At 42.9% G+C, this 22,703-nt stretch overlaps 1 protein-coding gene across 1 annotated transcript in view; it reads left to right on the forward strand.

Annotated features, from left to right (window-relative positions):
* Positions 1-5,986: 5,986 nt before the first annotated feature.
* The window catches only part of LOC111863648, a 365,789-nt gene continuing 349,072 nt past the window's right edge, over positions 5,987-22,703 (forward strand). Inside the window, exon 1 of the mRNA XM_023850144.2 lies at positions 5,987-7,541. Within this exon, the coding sequence (XP_023705912.1) occupies positions 7,439-7,541 (103 nt within the window). The 5' untranslated portion in view covers positions 5,987-7,438. The remainder of the gene's footprint in view (positions 7,542-22,703) is intronic.

Consider the following 22,703-nt stretch of genomic DNA (forward strand, 5'->3'; position numbering starts at 1 on the left):
CAGAAGGCAGTTCAATAGTTGAGTATTAGCTGTGAAGTGTTAACCCGATAAGATTCGTTACCAAACAACGAATAGCAATAGACTTTGAAGACTTTATTTTGTGTGCTATAATCACAGTAATCTTTACAGTGTTATAATTATTTGTAGTTACGTCTTGTGAGTGTCCAGCAAATCTATTCCTCCAATCCAGAACCCATTAATATTATTATTCACGCTAAACAGGAACACGTGACAAAATTAACGATTCTAAATCTTTAAAAGGGCCGGTCACGGCAGCCGAGCGGTCTAAGGCATGCACTGTCTTCGCTCGCTTGGAAACTGGGATCGTGGATTCGAATCCCACTCATGACATGGATGATTAGTTTGTGTGTGCGTTTTTCTGTGCTTGTGTACAGGTAGAGGCCTTGCGACGAGCTGATCACCCGCCCAAGGAGTCCTACCGAATGTGTAAGATCAAGAAAAACCGAAAGTGAACGGGGAAGTTCATTGAAGTAGGCCTAGGCCCACTGGGGCTGTAGTGCCAAGGGAAAAACATCTTTAAAAAATTGCAAATGAATTACAGTTTTAACCTCCTATTCTACCTGACGTCTACATTATCTATTTCCCTTAACTTTATAAAACATTTTCGTTCTAGGTTCTTGCTATGTTTGTATCTTTCAAAACTTGTCTTTACTAACGTCACGCTGAAAGAAATGTAAGTTGGATTTGAGGTTCTGACAGCGGTGAGGCATCGATTTCCTGGGGAACAGTGGCAAACTGGTACCAAGTGCCATAATTCAAACCTTCACCGTCAGGAAAAATGTCAAATCACACAGAGTAATATATTGTAGCATGAATACCCGTTGCCGGGAAACGACCTCGAGATAAGCAAATATTAAAAAGTAACGGCTTCACAAACAAACATGTTCTCACGGAAATGATTGAAATACAAGAATGAGGATCGGGGTTTTCTGTGTTGTCTGTGCTAAATGGCCACAAAAATAAGGACAGTAACTGTCAAACAGTGATAAAGTTCTGGTCGCAAGCCCCAGATGGGTGCTTTATGCCAAGACAGACTGGCCGACTAACCGACTGACCATCGGTCGTAAAATGAGACTCAGACCCAGCTGTGGGATATTGCCAGCCGGCAAGGACTTTATCAGAGGCCTTTGTTAAGATCCGTTACCAGGAAACGACTAGTGAATATTTTATGTGTGCTGTAGTTACGGTGATCAGTGAGGCTGATATACACGTAGTTAGTTGTATTGACGAGCTGTGTATAAAAAAACCCCTGCACTTAAACAAGTAAGCACTACACCATGAAGGCGTATGGGGGAGTGGATGTATAGATCCACATTTTCTTGACCTCGGTACTAGCTGGAGGTGAGTGGTCAGCTTCACGTCCCTGCCGCTTTACCCACGAGGAAATAGCGCCCGGTATCCTTTGGATAGGAGGCTAGGTGGGCCCCAGAGCCGGTTTGTACTTTCCCCAACAGATCAGCTGTAAATTTAACCCCAGAAAAATGGTGCACCAGTCCCATATTTAGAGGTATCTGTTGCCATACTGGCAATCGTACTCCGTATCAAGAACTTGCGCATAACTGGGTGACAGCCATTTCTTTCGTAATCTTCATGTGCCAGACAGAGAATTGAAACGTGAGTGGAGTTACTGCCGTATGCTCATGTAATTTTACTGAAAGTAGAAAAATTAGAAAGTTGATCTCGTTTATCCATTGAGGCATGTTGTCTGTCGCTCTGTCGCTACTTAATCTTACATTTAAACAATAAGTGTCCAACAACAAGAGCCGTTCTCTTGATGACTTCATGTCAGGAGGCGGAATGTCATCACGCACAGTGGAGAAACTCGTAGTTAGTTTTCTCTGCCCTAAAGTATGGGTAGGAATATTTTGATTCATTCTTTTACTCGCCGGGATAGCATAGTCGGTATAGGGACTGGATACAGGCTGGACGACCGAGGGGTCGGAGTTCGAGTGCCGGTAGGGTAAAGAATTTTCTCTTCTCCGCGTCATCCAGACCGGTTCTGGGGTTCACCTAACCTATCCAATGGGTACCGGGGGATCTTTCCCCGGGGGTAAAGCGGGCGAGGCGTGGAGCTGACTACTCTCCTCCAACCAGTGACGAGGTAAAGAAAAGGTTGATCTATACATCCACTCCCCCATAGGTCTTCATGGCGTAGTGCTTAATTAGCAAAACACAGAGGCAAATTTACCTTTACTTACGTTTATCAACATAATGTCGAAGATTGTGTTATGTATGATAGGTTCTCTGATCGTGTTTGAAATGTGCATTGTGGCATTCCTGTAGTGGTTTATGTAGGATGAAATGTTGATTAGACTCTTGTCTTGCGGTGTGGCAGAGATATTCATGCGGGTGTACTTTTGCAGCATCTGAGTTTGTCAGTTTCGAATGTACTGGGATCAGTTGGTGCGTTCGCAGACTTACCTCTCCTTCCCCCGCTGCAACATAACCTTGCCAGTTAAACTCTGTATAGCAGAATGTAGTTGAAAACATTCTTTTTCTTGCTGTGCAGATAAAGCCGTCATGCTGGATTTCAAGAGATTTACAGGTTCTGGGTAGCCAAATATGTAGTGTACTTCTTTGCATCGCATCTCACTTCCGGTCACATTCATGACGATGGTTATGAAATATGTGTATCGTTTCAACTTGCCTTATGCGTAAATTCAATTAATACCAGCACATATTCACCCGCTCAAACACTGGGATCGTGGGTTTAATCCCACTCGAGTCATGGATGACTGCTTTTATTCTGTGTTTGTGTTAGGTAACGGCCTTGCGATATGCTGATCCGCCGTCCAAGGAGTCCTGCTGACTGTAAAATCCATATGTTCACAATAATTCTGAATGAAAATGCGCCAGAGGGCCCAAATTCGGCAAGGTAGAAGAATAAGATTAATAAGAAAATACGGTTAAGATTTTTGGTTTTGGAGTTAAAAGTGGCTGTTTTTTTACAGAGGCTTTTTTATCTTGTCGGGAGTTACGAAGGATAAATTTGGAGGTGAACGATGGAACAGGTGAGTCCCGTAGGATCTGTAAATGGAACGAGTGAGGGAAAATTCAGGACAGTCTCTCCGTGTCCAAAAATTGAATCTGATACTTCCGAAAAGAATTCAAATGGATTACCGCAGAGCGCTGTTGGTCTTGGTGATTGGAAACATGTATTTACATCATGACAACTCGGAGTATGTTAAGGTCGTTTAGCTAATTATCACAAGACATGTTGTTAAATATGTATTTTATGTACCTGTTCGTTTCGACACGTCTATTTAGTTGACACTTCGCTTATATGTCGGCGGCGTTTTCTGGTACTGAGGTTGCGTTCGAAATGCTGGCGTGTTACTCGAGAGCCTGTTTGGAAATGTCCGTTTCTGTGCCAAAATTTTCACTGATGATGGTGAGTTAGACTTCTACTTCTGATATCCGAGATGAGTCCTGGATATTCTGATTCTTATCCTTTCATAAAAGTCCTTAAGATGCCAGCTGTGAAACTAGAGGTACTTATGCTACAAGTATAATTTTTTGGACATTATCCATCGTCTTGTCTACATTTAAAAACCGTTCTGTTTCTTTTTCAAAACACAACGTTTCGGAGACTGGATTCTGTCTCCGTCCTCGGGTAAAACCTACGTAGTTAGGCCCAATCGATAAAGCTAGTCCCTATATCCGGACGTTGTTTTCTGAAAAATAAACAGGACGTTTTTAAATATAGGAAGACGAATAATGTTCAAAAACATCATACTTGTAGCAATGTGCCATCGTCACGAACTTTTCGATCTTACTTTCTACTCATATACTTAATGAAACACCGTACCACGAAGTGTTATGTGTTAATGGAGGCATATTTCCACTTATTCTTAGCTTTCGGTACTAGATAGTGGCTAGTGAACAGCTTCACGCTCTGACCATTTTATTCCCCAGCTAAAGAGTCATTGGTACGCATTGGATAAGAGACTGGGTAGGTCCCAGCGCTGGCCCGTTACAGTGGTAAAGAGAAAGATTTCAATCCTTGCTGGAAATCGAACCCCGGTTCTCGGAACATCCAGCTTAATTACTCTACAGACTGTCCTCAATCAGTATAGATGAAGTTCTAGCCGAAAATCGAAATGCTTGTTCCAATTTGCTTGGTAACAACAGGTTAAATTTTATTCTATTTGAAATTATCACGGAGCTGACCAGGAACAAAATTCTCTTCTGGGTTGTAATGACAAGTAGTTCGGAAGAAGTCATCACACATACACACACACACACACACACACACAATAGTGTCTAATATCCCATCTTCACTGCCGTTGCTTGGTAGCGGCTTCCAACGACGGACGTTCCCCTTCCTTTGGGCTCCCGAACTCTCCCCGGAGTCAGCTACCAGCTTCTAACAGCAACAGCTCACAATTACTGAACCTCAGCAGTTCTCTAACTCGCTCCACTCCACTGACTGACCAACTCCACTAACTTGTCCTGCTTGTAATATCTCGGCACGGACTGCACAGAAAACACCGTCCCTCTGCTGCTGTTTAATTGTTGCCGTGGAAATGAGCTTATGTACGGAGCCGGTACTTAGCAACGGCTGTTGTATAGCACCTTATTTCGCTGTCAGTGCCTAGCAATGTGTCTACACGCCACAATATATTCACGACAGACGTTTCAGTGCATCGTGTTCCCCCTTCTAAGAGACGTTCCTTCGGCGCCGAGCAGTCAAACATATCATCTAGTATCTGTAATCTACAGAGGAGAGCAAGTGGACATTGCCCCGTGAGATTGTATTAATTTTCTTCTCCTAGACTGGCCCCAGTCTCAGTGGGAACTGAGGCCCTACTATCAGTTTCTGCTTGGCTTCCCTACTCATTCCAAGCGGTTCCTGGGATAGTACTTTGAAATATACCACAACTGTTTCCTCCCTGCCGATAACAGTGGCCGCGCGGTATAAGGCATGAAATGTCTTCTCTCGCTCCAACGCTGGGATTGTGAGTTCGAATCCCACTCAAGGAATGGATGCTATTCTGTGTGTTATGTGTAGGTAGAGGCCTTGCGTTGGGCTGATCCCCTGTCCAGGGAGTCCTACCGAGTGTCTAAGATTAAGAAACTGGAGTGAAACGAAGCGTTTTAGGGATGCCCTATGCTCCAAGTGGGAGCAACAGGAATAGATAGGTAGATATCCCAGCTCTATTAAGAAAAGATTGAGTACCTCAGTTTTCATTATTTTCCTACGGTTTTTCACATTTTTTCTAAGGGAGTGTTTGTCAAATGCCGGGCCGCGGCCCGGTACCGGGCCCTGGGATCATTATACCGGGCCCTCGTCTTATAAAGAAAGCATTTACCGCGGTGCAGTCTCACAAAAGTTGATAACCACTGTTCTAAGGTTGTTAAGGGAAACACTGACACAAAAATACGTGTTTTATGACACGGAGAGAAGACTGATTTTATTTGGAATGAGAGGCAGCTGTAACAAACCACATCCCATTACACACATTCCAAATTTACTGTTCTCTTGGCCTAAGTATTTCTATTTTCGCCGCAGTATTCATTTAAAATCAAATTCAATCCATCCCCCCACTCCCCCCAAAATATTTTTGTCCACATCATCTCAGACATTTCAGATGTGGGAGGTGTATGGAAGACGTTAAACTCGTTATCTTCATAAGCCTGGTTCTTCACAATGTTTCCTTCCTTTTCTCATATTCTCATACTTCTCCTTCGCATTTTTCTCCGCCTCGCATGACATTTATGTCTACCCCTCTCCAGTTTAATACTTTGTCTCAAATGCGAGCTCTTAATATCCCGTCTAAGTTGGCAAATGCGTTTAAGAGCGATCCAAATACTTTCCGACCAAAGTTCCATGCTACGACAGGCTTGCAGACGTGGTCCCTTTCTCTTTACATGCTGTTGGCCTGCCGGTGTAACAGTACTGCATGGGTGTTCATATGCTCGGCGGTTCAGTTGGTGTGTGAGTGAGAAAGGCGCTAGGAGTTGCTTGTGCTCGCTGGAGGTCGCGTGTTTCGTTTCTGTGCTAGTGATTGCTGCTGCAAAGGTAGACAGGGCCCCAAGGTGGAGGAGTCACTGACTCACTGACTATAAATGACTTAAGTACCGACACTGTGAAATAATACATACAGTTTTTAATTGAAACCGACGCTCTGATTGCAAGTGAACACGAGGTGACTTGTATAGAAGAGGTGGCGTGTGCGATTTGAGAGGTTATGTTGCAGTGGCTGTGTTTTGGATGCCGAGTCTGCAGTTGGTGGAAGAACACCGCAACCTACATAACAAACACCAACTGTTGTGTGTGATTGTGTATGTGACTGATCACTAATTAACGAACAGAAAAGCAAATTAGTATAGCATACGATTAACTGAAGGCTAAACGTCGCATATCAACGTTGTACGTTTTGGAGGGAAATGTGATTTTAAACTGGACCATGCTCGAAGAATCTTGTAGTGATGTGTCAATAGTTGTAAAGATAGGAATATAGGTTCTATTTTGCACCGTATATTTTTTCCTGTAACGAGTTCGATGGGGAAGAAAATCGAGGAGTGATATAAATTGGCGTGTTTCAGTTAAGAGCGGAGTATCGCACGTTAGAGGTTATGTGATTATGCGCGCTTTGCCGTGATATGTTGAATTTCTAATGCATGAAGTGAAATAATGCAAGTATTCTACTAGTTAATTTTTAACGTACAACTAGACGATAATACGTAAATGTCGAATTTTGAATGCTATTTGCAGAGTCTCTTTTGCTTAAACGATTGTAGAACGTTTGATATAAGATATTTTGATACTAAACCTCGTTGTAAAAAGATGGAAATTATTATCGTGATTATGGACAGGACTCTGTGTACACACACCGTACTTTCAAGGACATTGTTTTCTTTGTTTTAATTATGTTCGGATAAAAAGAATCACGCCCGTCCAATATTCAACAACAATTTTCAGTTTTAATTTCGTAAAACATATGGTGTGATAATTAGTGGATATTTACGTGATGATAAGAATTGTAAAGCTCTGTTACAACCCTAAACATATCACATTTCAGTAGTGTAACGAATCGTGGCCCAATCTTGTCACTAAGACATAAATGAGTGTTTAAAAATAAATGTTAGTAGGATTCCATTGTAACTGAATCATTCAGGAGGCAGGAGTGAGTTGTGTGACACACTGCATGCTTCTGGAAAACAAGACATTTCTCTTATCCACGTACTGAACATACATCGCGCTGCTGTTACGTACTAACGGGAAATAAATATTTCATTATAACAAGTGAACTCGTAACAGAAGATATCTTCTGTTTGGTAGTACAGGAATTAAGTAACAAGTTTACTGGATATGTCATGACTCTACACAAAAGTATGTAAATACCATTGTTTGTATGTGAGTGGTTTCATCTGCTGAGGATTAATTGTATCGTCTTTAAGTTTCTGGGAAACAATGTTGAACTGCACAGACATAGAATGCATTCTCCATCACAACCATTACTACCAGCATTTGCACCAGACGCAACACCATCTCCAGGACCATCGCGAGCATCACGGTGAGTTACGAAACTTCATATATCCTCGCATGTGTACACGTACTACAAATGAGAAAAGGAATCCATTGTTTTGAGGCTGAAACCGAAATTCTCTGTACGGTTTAAGGTTAATTATGATTCCCGTTTAATTAAAAAAAAACATTAAACTATTCCCATGACCTTTTTGCTGTGTTATCGTAGTTGGTTGAGGCACTATGCTACAAGCCGGAAGGTCGCGGGTTCAAGTCCCTATGAGGTTATTGGATTTACTTTCAATTGATCTAATCCTTCCAGCCGCACTGTGGTCCTGGGGTGGACTCAGCCTCTAACAGAAATGAGTACCAGGAATATTCATGGAATATTCTTGGGATGAAAACCTTGCCACCATCTGTGTGCTGATTGTCTAGAGAAAATGTGGGCGCTTCGACGTCTCACAACCCTATGGGCCTCCACGGCCTGTTACAGGGATACCTTTACTTTACTTACTTTTACTTTTTATCTTAAGGCATCTCCCTGTTAGTCCCGAAATTAGCAGTGGGTGGAGTTAGGTCTGCATTCAATGCTTACACCGTCCGGTCTTGGTTACAGGTACAACAATATCTTGTCTGCCCTCTTGCGTCTGCTTTCCCTGCGTTTGGAACAGACCGTCTGGCCTATTCAAATTCAGAATTAACTTAAGAAAGTTTCAGAACCCAGCAGGATGGTCTAACGGTAGCGCTGTAGATATATATTTGGGAGGTGTACTGTCTATGCGTGGCACAGTTCAGATATTTGGGAACGACGATAACACATCAAAACCTGATTCAGGAGGAAATTAAGAGGAGATTGAACTCGGGCAATGCTTGCTACCATTCAGTCCAGAACCTTTTGTCTTCTCGTCTGCTGTCCAGAAACATAAAAATTAGAATACACGAAACTATAATTTTGCCCATGGTTCTGTATGGGTGTGAAACTTGGTCCCTGACTTTAAGGGAGGAACATAGATTGAGGGTGTTTGAGAACAGGGTGCTGTCGATAATATTTGGACCGAAGAGGGATGAAGTGACAGGAGGTTGGAGAAAACTGCACAATGAGCAGCGTCATAACGTGTACTCTTCTCCAAGTATAATTCGAATGATCAAGTCAAGGATGATGAGGTGGGCAGGGTATGTAGCACGAATGGGGGAGAAGAGGAATGCATATAGGATATTGGTGGGAAAGCCAGAAGGAAAGAGACCACTGGAAAGACCAAGACGAAGGTGGGTGGACAATATTAAAATGGATCTTAGAGAGATAGGATGGGATGGTATGGATTTGATTGGACTGGCTCAAGATAGGGACCAGTGGAGGGCTCTTGTAAACACGGTAATGTACCTTGGGGTTCCATAAAATGCTGAGAAATTCTTGAGTAGCTGCAGAATTGGCAGTTCCTGAAGAAGGGCTCAGCTCCGTGGGTAAGTACTGCCAATGCTGAGGGTTCTCGCCACTGTCGCTTCCTTGCAAATCCAATTCATTTTCATCCCACCACTCGACACTATAAAATTTTCGATACAGAAAGCATCGTATAACAAACCATCAAAGTTAATTGTTTAGGCATTTAGTAGGGCTCCTTGAATGGGGGATAGAACCATTGCAAGGCATTCTACATACACAGGACACAAATACAGAAAGAATGAGGAAAAATGGTCTATGCCCGAATGGGGTTCGAACCAAGATCCTGATGTTCAGGAGGCGAAAATAATATACTACTTAGCTTCCATTGTAATCAGCCTTGTCTGAATGTATGGAGAAATTATATAACGAAGAACTCCCTAATATTTACTTACCATGAAACTGAGGGGCCGCGCCATAGCTCAAGCGGTTAGTCGCTGGCTTCCTACCGCGGCGGCCCGGGTTCGATCTCGGGTCTGGTCAAGTGGGATTTGTGGTGGACAAAGTGGCGCTGGGGCAGGTTTTCTCCGAGTACTTCGGTTTACCCTACCAATCTTCATTCCACCAAATTCTCCATCATAATCACCCAGGGCAGTTACAATAGGCTAATCAGTGGCCGCCGTGCCGAGTGGACTCAGCTAGACTCCACCCTCCACTAAGCAAAAAAAGTGGACTAATAACTCCGCGTGTTCTTAAGCCTGAGGCAGACCAACTACGTCGGGTCTAGTAGAGTGGAAACAAGTCTCACGTTAAGACCGGTAAAGTTGTCCCTGTGCCTAACTAATTAAGCATTGCGCCATAAGGCATATGGGGTAGTGGATGTATAGATCCACGTTTTCTTGATCTTGGCACTAGTTGGAAGTGATGGTCAGCTTCACACCACGGCCGCATTACTCCCGGGGAAATAGCTCCCGGTACCCATTGGATAGGGGGCTGGGTGGGCCCCAGAGCCAGTATGGACGACATGGAGAAGTGAAAATTCTTGCCCCCACCTGGACTCGAACTCCGACCACTTGCTCGTCCAGCCCATAGCCAGTTACCATACCGACTTCTCCTTCCAGGCTCCACATTAAGATGGTGCAAAGAGAAACCATCAGCTTCACTGCACCCGACTTTGCATGTGACAAATATATGCAGAACTACCTCCATGATTTAAAACTTTAAATTTTGAATTTTAATTTTTAAAATTTTAAATTAGAATTCTAAAATCAAATTTACGAGCGTATGTGGCGAGATTTTAGACAAAACTGACAGGCTGGTGTTTCAGATTTTGGATTGTGTGCAGTGTTACAGCTACGTAGTGAAAAATACACATGATGATGGCCAGTTACGGCCGAAACATGTGGTGTAGAGGAAGGAAAGACAAAGAATTACAACCAAATAAATTGTTGCGTTCACGACGGCATTTGTATTATTACATATAGAAGTGTATAGTGCAACAGGATGCTTAAATATAATACACCTCCATGAGGCTGAGTCCACCTTGAGGAGCCGCCAGTCGCTCAGCTACTCAAGAATTTCCCAACATTTTATGGAACTCGAATATTCATTAATGTGTTCATAAGAACCATCCACTGGTCCCCTGCCTAAGCCAGATGAATCGACTTCATTAACACTCCATCCTACCTCCGTAAGGCCCATTTCAATATTATCGTCCCAACTACATATATGTCTTCCTAGCGGTATCTTTCTTTCTGGCTTTCCCATTAAAACTCTGTACGTATTTCTCTTCGCCCCATGTGTGCTACATGCCCTGCACATCTCATCCTCCATGAAGTATACAGGCATCCTCTATACTACTTCGGCTTCACAGCTTGCACTCTTCGCCAAATACATATTATCATGGACTATGAGATGGGCATGGCGTGTAGCACGCATGGAGCCTGCCTTTGCATCATCTTAGTGATTCAGGCTTTTTTCGACTCGACTGGACTTAGTTTATGTCTTCTTTTTCTCTGTATTAGTTTATCACATATTTTAATAGACAATTTCTTGTGAACATAAGATCACCTTAGTTCTTAATGGTTCTATCTCCAGTTTGCATTATTTTTAATTAATTTATTAATTATTCTAATTCCTTGGTGCATACGGGCTATGTATCTTTATGAAATTGAGCAAAATTAGAATATGAATTAGAAAACATCCCTTTGTTCTGTACCCAATATTCAACTATTCATATTTCAAACATGCTTGCTTTGTCTGTTCCTCGGAATATGGGGATATAGCCATTAACAACAGACTCGACAGTATTTTAAATCCCTACTCCGGTGTCCCTCCAGCTTTCAGCAATAAATACATTTTAAACACTATTTGTCTAATATTATGGTTGGAGGAAATTCCATATTTCTTATGTGTAATTTCCTGGTAAAAGTAAACGGGTTTCTTCGTTTTTATTGTTCTCGTTGATTCGTAGTTTAGAATTAATTTTTTTTCAGCCTCTTTCATATTTCTGTAGCATTACGAGAAGAACACAGAGTGAGGGTGTTTGAGAGCAGTGTACTGGGGAGAATACATAGGCCGAAGAGAGATGAAGTGACAGGAGGTTGGAGAAAACTGCATAATGAAGGGCTTCATAACTTGTACTCCTCCTCAAACATAATTAGAATGATGAGATGGGCAGGACATGTAGCACGAATGGGGCGAAGAAAGAATGTATATAGTATATTGATGGGAAAGCCAGAATGAAGAAACCACTAGGAAGACCAAGATGTAAGTGTGTGGATAATATTAAAATTGATCTTAGCGAGATAGAATGGGGTGGTGTGGAATGGATTGGTCTGGTTCAGGATAGGGATCAGTGGCGGACTCTTGCGAACACGGTAATGAACCTTCGGGTTCCATAAAATGCTGGGAAATTCTTGAGTTGCTGCACAACTGGCGGCTTTTCAAGAAGGGCTCAGCTCAATAGAGTTAGTGTATAAAGCAGGAATTAATATAAATGCCCATATAGAAAGACTGAATTCATCGTACTAGGAATGTTACTGGTTTGCAGAGTTCACTGGGTTATGTTTGTAAACTTAACTGACCCTCGTCTTCCTTTTCTTTTTGTTGATTTATTTGTATTCTGTCGGCCTTCAGTTCTACGAGACAGCCCGTTGTTTCTGTTGCATTTCTATTGAGCTACCGTATGTTTAAAAATTAACATTTCTCTCTTATTTTCAGTAAGATATTTCAACATAAAAATAAGCCGTCGTAAGGATCGATATGCGAAGATGTTGTCCTGTCATGCTGTCTAATTATTACATCCAGTCGACTAATTAATTCCACGGAGAAGCTGATAGTTAATAGATCAGAAATCTTCACATTGTGACTCGATACTTTACAGACTTCACGCTGTAATGTAACAAGAAGCTTAATATTCATATATTATGTTAAAGCTGTATAATTGTGTTCAGGAAGGTACCCGGTTCGAATCTCAGTCTGGTTACTGACTATCCGAATATTTAAGATGTGCTCTTCTAGGTTTTGATACCGCCTAGTCTTATGGCCGGTTACTAATTACAAACCCGCTGCTCCTCCTTCTTCAGGGTATATTCACAACTCATGGTAATCACCTAAAATACTGCAAGGTGTTATAACCCAGAACATCCACTTTCTAAGCCTCGCCATTTCATTAACGTTGTTAGGAATTGAGACTGGGCTTACGTAGCGTCCAGTGGTTGAATGATGGTGAATAATGAATTGGAAAGAATGTGGTGGTGGCATAATTTAAGGGACTTTCCCGGTATTTTCAAAAAGGTAAAAAAGGGTAAAGCTATCCCTGTAACAGGCCCTGAAGGCCTATAGGCTTGTGAGACGTCGAGGCTCCCACATTTTCTCTTGACACTCGGCTCACAGATGGCGGTAAGGTTGTCAGCCTTACGCGCCTGCCGCCCGAGGAAGATGCCTGGTACTCATTTGTGTTAGAGGCTGAATCGACCCCAGGGCCATAGTGCGGCTAGAAGGATTAGGTAAATTGAAAAAATGCACCTCATCGAAACACGAAACCGCCACCTTCCGGCTTGTAGCATAGTGCCTCAACTAACTCCGCTATCGTCTGCCTACTTCAGAGGAATATATCTCCGCCTTATTTAATATCGAAGAGTAAGCCAAGTAAGAAACCAGCGTGAAACAGGCATCAGATAGAGGGAGGCGATATGTTCCTCTGAAAAGTCGGTTACTTTCACCGGATTATGGGGCGTTAAATCACAGAAGACAGAACTTCTCATGTTCAGTATTCGTATTTTTCAGTTTGTTTCACGGTTATTTACTTTCCTACATCTTGGATGTATAGTTCTCTTAATAACCTTTGCAACTTTTACGACAGATGCTCATTCTTCTCTGTTATTTACCGTTGACCTTCATCGTGACATTTTCGGCACATGTAAATCATCCTCTGCATCTTCCAGTCATCTAAGTCTGGGCCTTCTCAGTTTTTCATTTTGTCTCATGTGTCACGAAGTGCAGTCTGAAGGCCACACACATATCGTACCCTATTAATAGGTACGTTAATATGTTGTAATTTGTAAATAATTGTCAAGATATGTTTCTTTCTCTCAGTACACACACACATTGATTTAAATTTATTTGTTTGTGATTGTCTTCCTGTTATAGTGGGAATCTCTTAAGTCTTTCCTTTTCTGAATGCTAACAATTGAATTTTACTTCATATAAGTGACGTCATCACTGTAAATTGCAACTGTTTTGTGTGTGCGTTATCGGTTTATGAGTGTATTCCCCTTTGTTGTTTTCTCATACTGTGACACAGCGAGTTCGTGCAGAAATAGTGTTATATGTTTGTATTCGGAAGGCGATCTGCTATCCTGAGTGAAGTTCATAGTGGTTTTCTTCAGACCTACCTGACAGATATCAAGGCAGTGCCTAATCATGCCACTATCCTTTCCTTACAAAATTTCCCAGTTCATATTTTCCTTCTACCACTCCCCTGAGCGATCCTGCCCTATACATACTTCTTCTAACATTCCAAGTACCAAATCTCATGTCCATTTTCTTTCGCTTAGGTAGTCTATCCATAGGATCCATCCAAGTCCATGGCTTTGTGAACAAGCTTATTATTTACGGTGAGGAGTTTGTAGCCCCACTCCCAACCCCCAAGCTGGAGGGCCACCCCTTGTCGGCTGTCCGCGACTGCTTATTCAATATATTAGCAGCTTCCCTCCATACCTTTAGGGCGTCTCCTCCATCTGTAACCAGAGGACGCGCCATACCGTGGTGACAAGGTGACACTACTCGACGCTGTGTAGTCTGAATAGAGAGAGAGCGTCGTACAGTATCCCGCAATATCCCGGCCAGACAGTTGCGAGAAGACGGGTCTGTCGTTTACAATTGTTGCTGGCCCTCGCCAGCGCAATCATACGACTATATTTTACTGTCTCAGATTCGAGACTTCCCTTTTTGTCGCCTTCTGCGACTGGCAGGGTCAGGGTGGAACTATTCGACCCCGCCTCCACGCGGGATTGAATCAGTCAAAGTCACATTGCGACTGAAGGTCAGTCAGTCAGTAAGTCTTGGTGTCAAGCCCCATCTTGGGCTCTTGACCAGATATTTATTCCTGATGGACAGTTACGGTCTTGTTTTTGTGGGGCGCCTTCTCTGACGAGAGGTCGAGTCTGTCTTCTGTATATGCTGCTGGCCCTTGCTAGCGCAGTCTTTCTCAGGTCCGAGCCCCTTGGGATTCGCGACCAAATTTTACTGTCTCAGATTTGAGTCTTCCCTTTTCGTCGCCCCTGCGACTGGCGAAGTCAACGTGGAGGTATTCCACCCCGCCTCCACGCCTGATTGACTCAGTCTTCTCTGCATTCCCCGTTTATAGGGTAAAGCGTATCTATGGAAATGTTTGTTTCTTGCTCGTATCCATGAAAAATGTTTGTTGCTTGCTCGTATCCATGGAAAATATTTATTGATTCCGTTGACGTGGAAAGTGCGTTCCGTACCAAGTCGGTCTCCATGAATCCGCATCTCCATAGAACGTTACAGTATGTTAACAGACGGAAGGAACTCTTATTTCAGAAAGAATTTAAAATATGGATCAGGAAGAGAAAGATATGTTGGAAGAAATTCAAGAAAATAGACTAAGCACACAGATTTTTAATGACCATTGAACCTGTATTGACCCAATCCTTTGCAGAAGATTAATCAACTTATCAACCAATAAACTTGTCTGCCAACTTATAGAGAATAAACGAGTCCTCCTAATCGACAGGTTAAATACTCATTCGTATAATCTGTATATGTAAGCCAAATTTGTCAGGTCTAGAAATGTCCCGGTCACGTTTATGTGTAGTTAGTTAGTTAGTTAGTTAGTTATTGGAGAGGGTGCGTTTCCCCATGCACTTAGACCAGTATTGGTCCATTGTGCTTCCCTCTATGATATTCTACCAGTCTATATATCCTACAGATATTGGTGCGTACCATCAGTCCCGACCGAGCCAGCGAGTTCGGCCTCCACTAGCTTGGCGGTATCTATAATGCTTCCCCCATCTATCAGAGGTGTTATAGACTATTTGTTGGGCGGGAAACGTCCTTAAATTTGGCTCAGTGACCTGCTTTGGAGATATGAGGTTCTTTTACGTGCCGTAAAGCTACGACACGGGACACACGGCTTAACGTTTATGTGTAAGTGACGTACAAACAAAGCGACGTACCTTCCATTTCGATGTGATCTGCATGTCTGTGAATTTATTCCGATTGATTTCACGTCTTGCGATTTCTTTCCAATCCTAAGCATTTAGCTGGTTGTCATTACGAAGTTTGCAACATACTCCATAGGTAAAAGGTAAAGCTATCCCTGTAACAGGCCGTGAAGGCCCATAGGGTTGTGAGATGTTGAGGTTCCCACATTTTCTAGACAATCGGCTCGCAAATGGCAGTAAGGTTTTCAGTCTTACGCGCCGGCCCCCCTTTACCCCCGAGAATATTCCTGGTAATCATTTCTGTTAGAGGCTGAGTCGTTCCCAGGGCCATAATGCGCCTGGAAGGATTAGGTAAATTGAAAAAATCCAATAACATCGGTATTTGATCCCGCGACCTTCAAGCTTGTAGGACAAGGCCAAAAGCAAATACGCTACCGCGTACGCCTACTTCATGAGCACCAGAACTATTTCGTTTTACTGGAGTATTGTAACTGCATTTTGGGGTCTCAGATATCCAGTACTACATGATTCAGGAGGAAATTAAGAGGACACTGAACTCGGGTAATGCTTGCTACCATTCAGTCCAGAACCTTTAGTCTTCTCCTCTGCTGTCTAAAAACATAAAAATTAGAAAATACAAAACTATAATTTTGTCTCTGGTTCTGTATGGGTGTCAAACTTGGTCTCTGACTTTAAGGGAGGAACATAGACTGATGGTGTTTGAGAACAGGGTGTTGAGGAGAATATTTGGACCGAAGAGGGATGAAGTGACAGGAGGTTGGAGAAAACTGCATAATGAGGAGCTTCATAACATGTACACTCCTATGAGTATAATTAGAATGATCAGGTCAAGGAGGTTGAGATGGACAGGGCATGTAGCACGAATGGGGGAGAAGAGAAATGCATATAGGATGTTGGTGGGGAAGCAGGAATGAAAGAGACCACTGGGAAGACCAAGGTGTAGGTGGGTGGACAATATTAAAATGGATCTGAGAGAGAAAGATGTGATTGAATGGATTGGATTGATCTGGCTTAGGATAGGGACCAGTGGAGGGCTCTTGTGAGCATGGTAATGAACATTCGGGGTCCATAAATGTTGGGAAATTCTTGGGTAGCTGCACAGTTGGCAGCTTCTCAAGAAGGGCTCAGCTCCGTGAGAGAGAGATATCCACTACGTGCCTTACGTCCTTAAAATTTCGAAACCTGCTGTCCATGAAAGTAACACTTAGAAACTCAGTCCGTGCCTCACAACAATCACACTGCATCTCCATTACAAAGGCCAGGCTGTTGACGCTATTCAGAAATATAATCGTTTATTGCGAGCTAAATACGAAATTCATAAGCATTTTCTTCGGGCAACGTGAAAGGTAAGGTAAAATTGTCAACGCTACTCCATTAAGACGTATGGGAGAGCGGAGGTATAGCTCCACTGTTATTGATCTCGGCTTTAGATGGAGGTGAGTGCCAAGCTTCACTCCAATCCGCTTTACCCCCGAGGAAAGAGCCGCCGGTACCCATTGGATAGGAGGCTGGATGGGCCCCGAAACCTGTCTGGATGGTGTGGAGAAGAAAAAGAATCTTGCCCTTTCGGGACTCCAACTCCGAACCCTCGGCCATCCATTCTGTAACCAATCGCAATACCAACTGCGCTATCTGTTTTGTTTCGGTACAGATTCTACAAATTGTAAAGCAATATGGCAATCGTGCGCAATTTTCATTTTGCTTAGATTTTGACAGCGATAAGTAATGGAATTTATTAAATTTTGCCTGACGATGTACATATTTCTACATATTATGTACGGGATATTTTTTTACTTCAATAATTACAGACATTTTAATGTCTGATTAATGAAGATTTTAATGTTAAAGAACGTGGTACACATAACATCAACGTGATTTAAAATGGTTAATAATAATAATTCAATTGAATTCTTTATTATTTATGTGCCGAGTCAACAGCCGCAAGGCTAATTACAGGCAGAGCACAATGCAAATACGACAATAATAATAATAATAATAATAATAATAATAAAGAATACAGGACACAGAGAGTTTAATTTTTTATTTGGAGTCTTTGATAGCTCGCGTGTCATCACTATCATCATCAACATAATCATCATAAATATACAAGCTCTTGATTTTATCCTGTCCTGCATCACAGAGCTGAAATAAAACATTTATAAAATACACTTTATATTACCCTTAGTTCGCTGAAGCACCTAGTGTATTATGACGAAATCCTAATGGATGCACATTCGTGCTCCTACATTCTTTCTGCTGTACGGTTACATGACTCTCTATAGCATCATAAGAAAGAGCTTACAGAGGGCATTAAGTTGCAAGGAATGCGGTTTGTTGCTTAGTTAACACTTTGACACCGCTGAGCTCATGCTGGAAAATTTAGTGTATAATGGAAACTCTGTTGCACAGAATAAACGCTAGTGTTTCGCTGAGAGAGCCGACACACGAAGACCCTTAGTCAGATTAGTCGGTACCCTCGCCGAAATTCGAACCGAGTATCTCCTGAATACCACCAAAGAACCTTACCGTTACCCCGAACAGTTCAATTCAACTTTTATTATGGTGTACCATTACCAGTACAATACATTGAAACAGGCCACATCCACCCTATTGCACATGCGCACCTACTCACCGTTCAAGATCATGTTCCGTAAAATAACCTAAATGATATTCATTAAATGTTTTGCCCTTCTATTTTATTTACACCATCGAGAGCGGCTCTGGGTCCTATCCAGCCTCCTATCCATTCGGTGCCTAGCGTCTGTTTGCCCGGGGATAAAGCGGCAGGAACTTGAAGCTGACCACTCATCTTCATCCAGTGCCAAGCGTAAGAATGGTGGAGCTATACCTCCACTCCCCGATATGTCTGAATGGTGTGGCGTTTAATTAATTAACCCTGAGGGTATCTTTAAGACCGCCTCTGTGGTCTAGGGGTCAGAGTTCCTGGCTACAGATCCAGAGATCCCGGGTTCGATTCGCGGCGCTACCAGATTCTCTGAGAATTTGTGGGTGTGGAACGGAGTCCACTCAGCCTCTTGAGGATAATTGAGGAGCTATTTCAAGGAAATAGCGGCTCCGGTCTAGAAAACCAAGATTAACGGCCGTGGGGATCCGTTGCGCTGACAACACGACACCCTCTATCCCTCTATCTGCTAAATTTAGTACTAACTTCGACGACAGGCCCCGCCATAGCTGAAGCAGTTAGTCGCTGGCTTCCCACCGCGGCGGCCCGGGTTCGATCCCGGGTCTGGTCAAGTGGGATTTGTGGTGGACAAAGTGGCGCTGGGGCCACTTAAGAGCCCTTAAAGCTCTTATGTTTACGGCTGACAGCTAGCCATTCTAACCACTAATGAAGATGGAATTTCAGACATGAAGGTTAGACGGCTCGAAGTCAATCCAGCAGAAAGCATTTACATCTGAAGAAGCACTCAGACTAGAAGATAATGTAAGAATGTAACAGCCTGTATCATCCTGAGGACCAAGAGCAGAGCCGAAACAGGTGCTGTGATCACCAGTGGACAAGCAGAGATGAGTAATGTGACAGCAGTGACTTCAATTTGAATTTAATCGAAAGGGCGGAACTGAGTTCCGGCAGTGTTGGTTTCCGTTTCTTTTGAAAACAGCCCAAACACATTTCGATGTTGCCAAGTTGATGCACTACTTTTGGACATGGAAAAGGGGCATAAAGTATAAAATTTGTGGACCGTGTTCGTAAGTTTCAGTTAAGAGATTTGAAGCGTCTTCTAGCTGTCATCCATCTTATCATTTATCTGTTATCAATTAGACAGCATTTCACGGCATTCAGTTTTTTGCAAGAATCCGTCATCAGCTGACGTTTTTATTAAGGTAGGCTGTACAGTAACATAATATTCGTCCTTCCTGAACGCTATATATATAACGTTCATCAAGACCGCGTTCAGCAAAAACTATGGTTCATGGAACTTCCAAGAAACTAAATATCTCCATGCTGTATTTAACCAAAAAAAAAAAAACAATTCATTTCTGATGTGAATCTAACCACTCACCTCTATCTACTGGAGGTTAGGAATATGTGGAGTTATTCCTCTCCTCCCCCACACGTCCTCTTAACGTGAATTAAGCGCAGGTACAGCTCTGCCTTGTGGAATGTTTAATTGTCCAGTCAGAGTTGGTGCACGGTCCTTGTGCGCACTTACCGCTGTGACGAATCAGTTTCTTCTTATACCACAGCTTTTAAATCGATGCAGCTTGAATCTTCAGATCCGGTGTTCTGAACCCAGGCTGCGTATTTTGTATATTGGCAAACACAGGTCTCAGGAGCCTGAATTGTGTCTTGACAGCTACATCTGCTCACGAGATAAATGCCTTTAAATGAAATTGTCTCCATATCCTCACGTAAGGTAAGCTTGACCGCGACACAGCTCAAGCGGTTAGTTCTGGTCAAGTGGGATTTATTGTGGACAAAATGGCGCTGGGGCAGGTTTTCTCCAAGCACTTCGGTTGCCCTGCCAATCTTCATTCCACCAATTGCTCCACAATAATCCTCACATATCATCTAGGGCTGGTACTTTAGGCCACTAGCAATAAGAAAAAAAGTTTGAAGCTTTCACTGCCAACAAATGTTCTAAAATTTTCTCGGGCGATCAGTCATATCAATGTTGTGTTAGATACCAACGTTTCGTAGATCTCCTCTGTCTCCATCGTCAGGGTCGATGTGGTGAATGTACATACTTCGCTTATATACAGAGTGATTCTAAATTATTGTAGGGGTTTCCGTGATCTGTAATTTTCAAAACTTACGTGCAACGAAGGTGCGCATGTTGAAGTCATTAGCATTCTGCAGTATTGATACTATAAGTGCAGGTCACAGCGGCCGCGCGTCCTGAGGCATGTACTGTCTTCGTCTGCTCGAACATTGGGATCGTGGGTTCGAATGCCATACAAGACATGGATGCCTGTCTCCGTTTATTCTGTTTGTGTTCTGCTTATGTAGCGGCCTTGCGACTGGCTGATCCCCCGTCCAAGGAGTCCTGCCGACACTCTTAGGATTAAGAAACTGTAGTGAAAAAAAAGAAGCGTTTCATGGATGTCCTATGCTCCAAAATGGGAGCGACAGGAAAAGAGAGAGAGAGATTTTATAACTAATAAAAGTCTTCATTTACACTTTCATATTCCGTAAGCAGTTTTGTTTAATTTTTCCCCTGTTTGCCAATTATGGGCAACGGAAACCCCTACAATAATTTAGAATCACCCTGTATATAAACCAGTCTGTCAGATCGGCGCATACGAGTACATATATCAACAACGTATGGACATTTAACACATAATCCTTGATTATCCTCCACGGAGGAAAATTCTAAGACGTTAGTTTTTAATTCGGCATTCACACGGCTGATCGCTCGAGAAGGTCTTATTACGTTTTTGTATCCTGTCTCTTCAATGCGTCATAACGTGTAATTCGAGATAAAGGAAGACGATACTCTGATGGGGTGCGAGTGTTTCCACACTCTGAGTCGGTGAAAGAAGGTTCAGAGATGGTAGTCGAGAGCGTCCGAAACGTCTCTGTAGCTTTTCTAGTCTTTCCTTGCATATTCTTTGGCCCGCCTCATCTCAGCACTTGTGATTCGGAATATGTCTTGGCCTTCAATACCCAGGTCTCACTACCAAGTAGCACAGTTCATAGAATTAACGTGTTACACAGCCTTGGCCCTTTTAAACCTGATTTTAAGTCTTGAAAGATCGGTTCAAAGGCACCGCACATACTCTGTGACGTTCAAGCCGCTGGAAGGAGCCCTGAGGATAGCACCCTTGCTGTTTTGTTTAGGGAGATGGTCTCCATAACTAATTGACGCCATGGAGCTTAGTCCTTAATATTTTATGTTGCCCGAAAGTTCATCACCGTGTTTACAAGAGCCCTCCGCCGGTCCCATACCTGAGCCAGATCAGTCCTGTCCATAACACTGCATCCTATATCTCTAAGATCCATTTTTTATTATTCCCCCACCTACGTGTATTGTGTTGAAGTGCCGACATAGGCCACTTACGCACGGAAATACCATGGCCGCGCCAATGTACTGGCGAATTAAATGAAACCTTTCACTTGTACGTCTTTCTAAATATATGTATAAGTGACTGACCCGCTGTTGTGTCTTGTGCAAAAGACCTTATGGCCTCCATCTTCAAGACAAACCGAGCACGTGATACGTCGGACTTGTCGCATTGCAGTAGATCCCCTTAGCCTAAGCCGTGTCCTAGTGTTGAGCCCTATGTAGGCTGTTAGCCATATTCTGATGCAGGCTGAAGTGAGACGCATGCTATGTGAATGACAACACAGCCTTGTCAGTGGGCCTGATTGCAGGGCACGTCACCGTTTGATTGTCGAGGAATAGGCGACAGGAATAAACCAAACACATGCCATACAAAATCGAAGGTAATAGGTAAGGTAAAGATAAAGTTGTCCCTGTGCTTAACTACGGCATGAAGGCGTATGGGGGAGTTGATGTAGAGATACATATTTTCTTGACCTCGGCACTAGCCGGAGGTCAATTTTCAACTTTACGCCCTTGCCGCTTTACCCCCTTTGAAAGCCACTCCCGGGTACCCATTGGATAAGAGGCTGGGTCGGCCCCAGAGCCGGTCTGAACGACATGGAAAAGAGAAAATTCTTGACTCTACCGGGACTCGAACTACGACCAACCCGTACCCAGTCGCTATACCGACTACGTTATCCCGGCTTCTCGAATATAATAGGCGATCTCTTATTGCAATGGGAAAACCAGAATATTTTGCTGACATAACCGAACACTGACAAAACTAATAAACACCGTATATGAAACTGGGGAGTGGCTCAAGGACTTTACAGAAGTGACAATGATTGCATTAAAGAAAAAGACAAAAGCTACAAAATGCAGCGACCATCGCACAATAAGCCTTATTGCACATACAGCAAAGATAATAGCAAAGATACTTAAAAGAAGAATTGAAAGGAAAATAGAGGATATACTTGGAGAGGATCAGTTTGGATTTAGAAGAGGAAAAGGAACCAGGGATGCAATTGGGATGATGAGAATTATAGCAGAACGAACTTTGGAGATAGATGAAGAACTGTGTGCTTGCTTTATAGACTGGCAGAAGGCATTTG

This window comes from Cryptotermes secundus, unplaced genomic scaffold, assembly GCF_002891405.2.
Source record: "Cryptotermes secundus unplaced genomic scaffold, Csec_1.0 scaffold234, whole genome shotgun sequence".
Lineage (NCBI taxonomy): Eukaryota > Metazoa > Arthropoda > Insecta > Blattodea > Kalotermitidae > Cryptotermes > Cryptotermes secundus.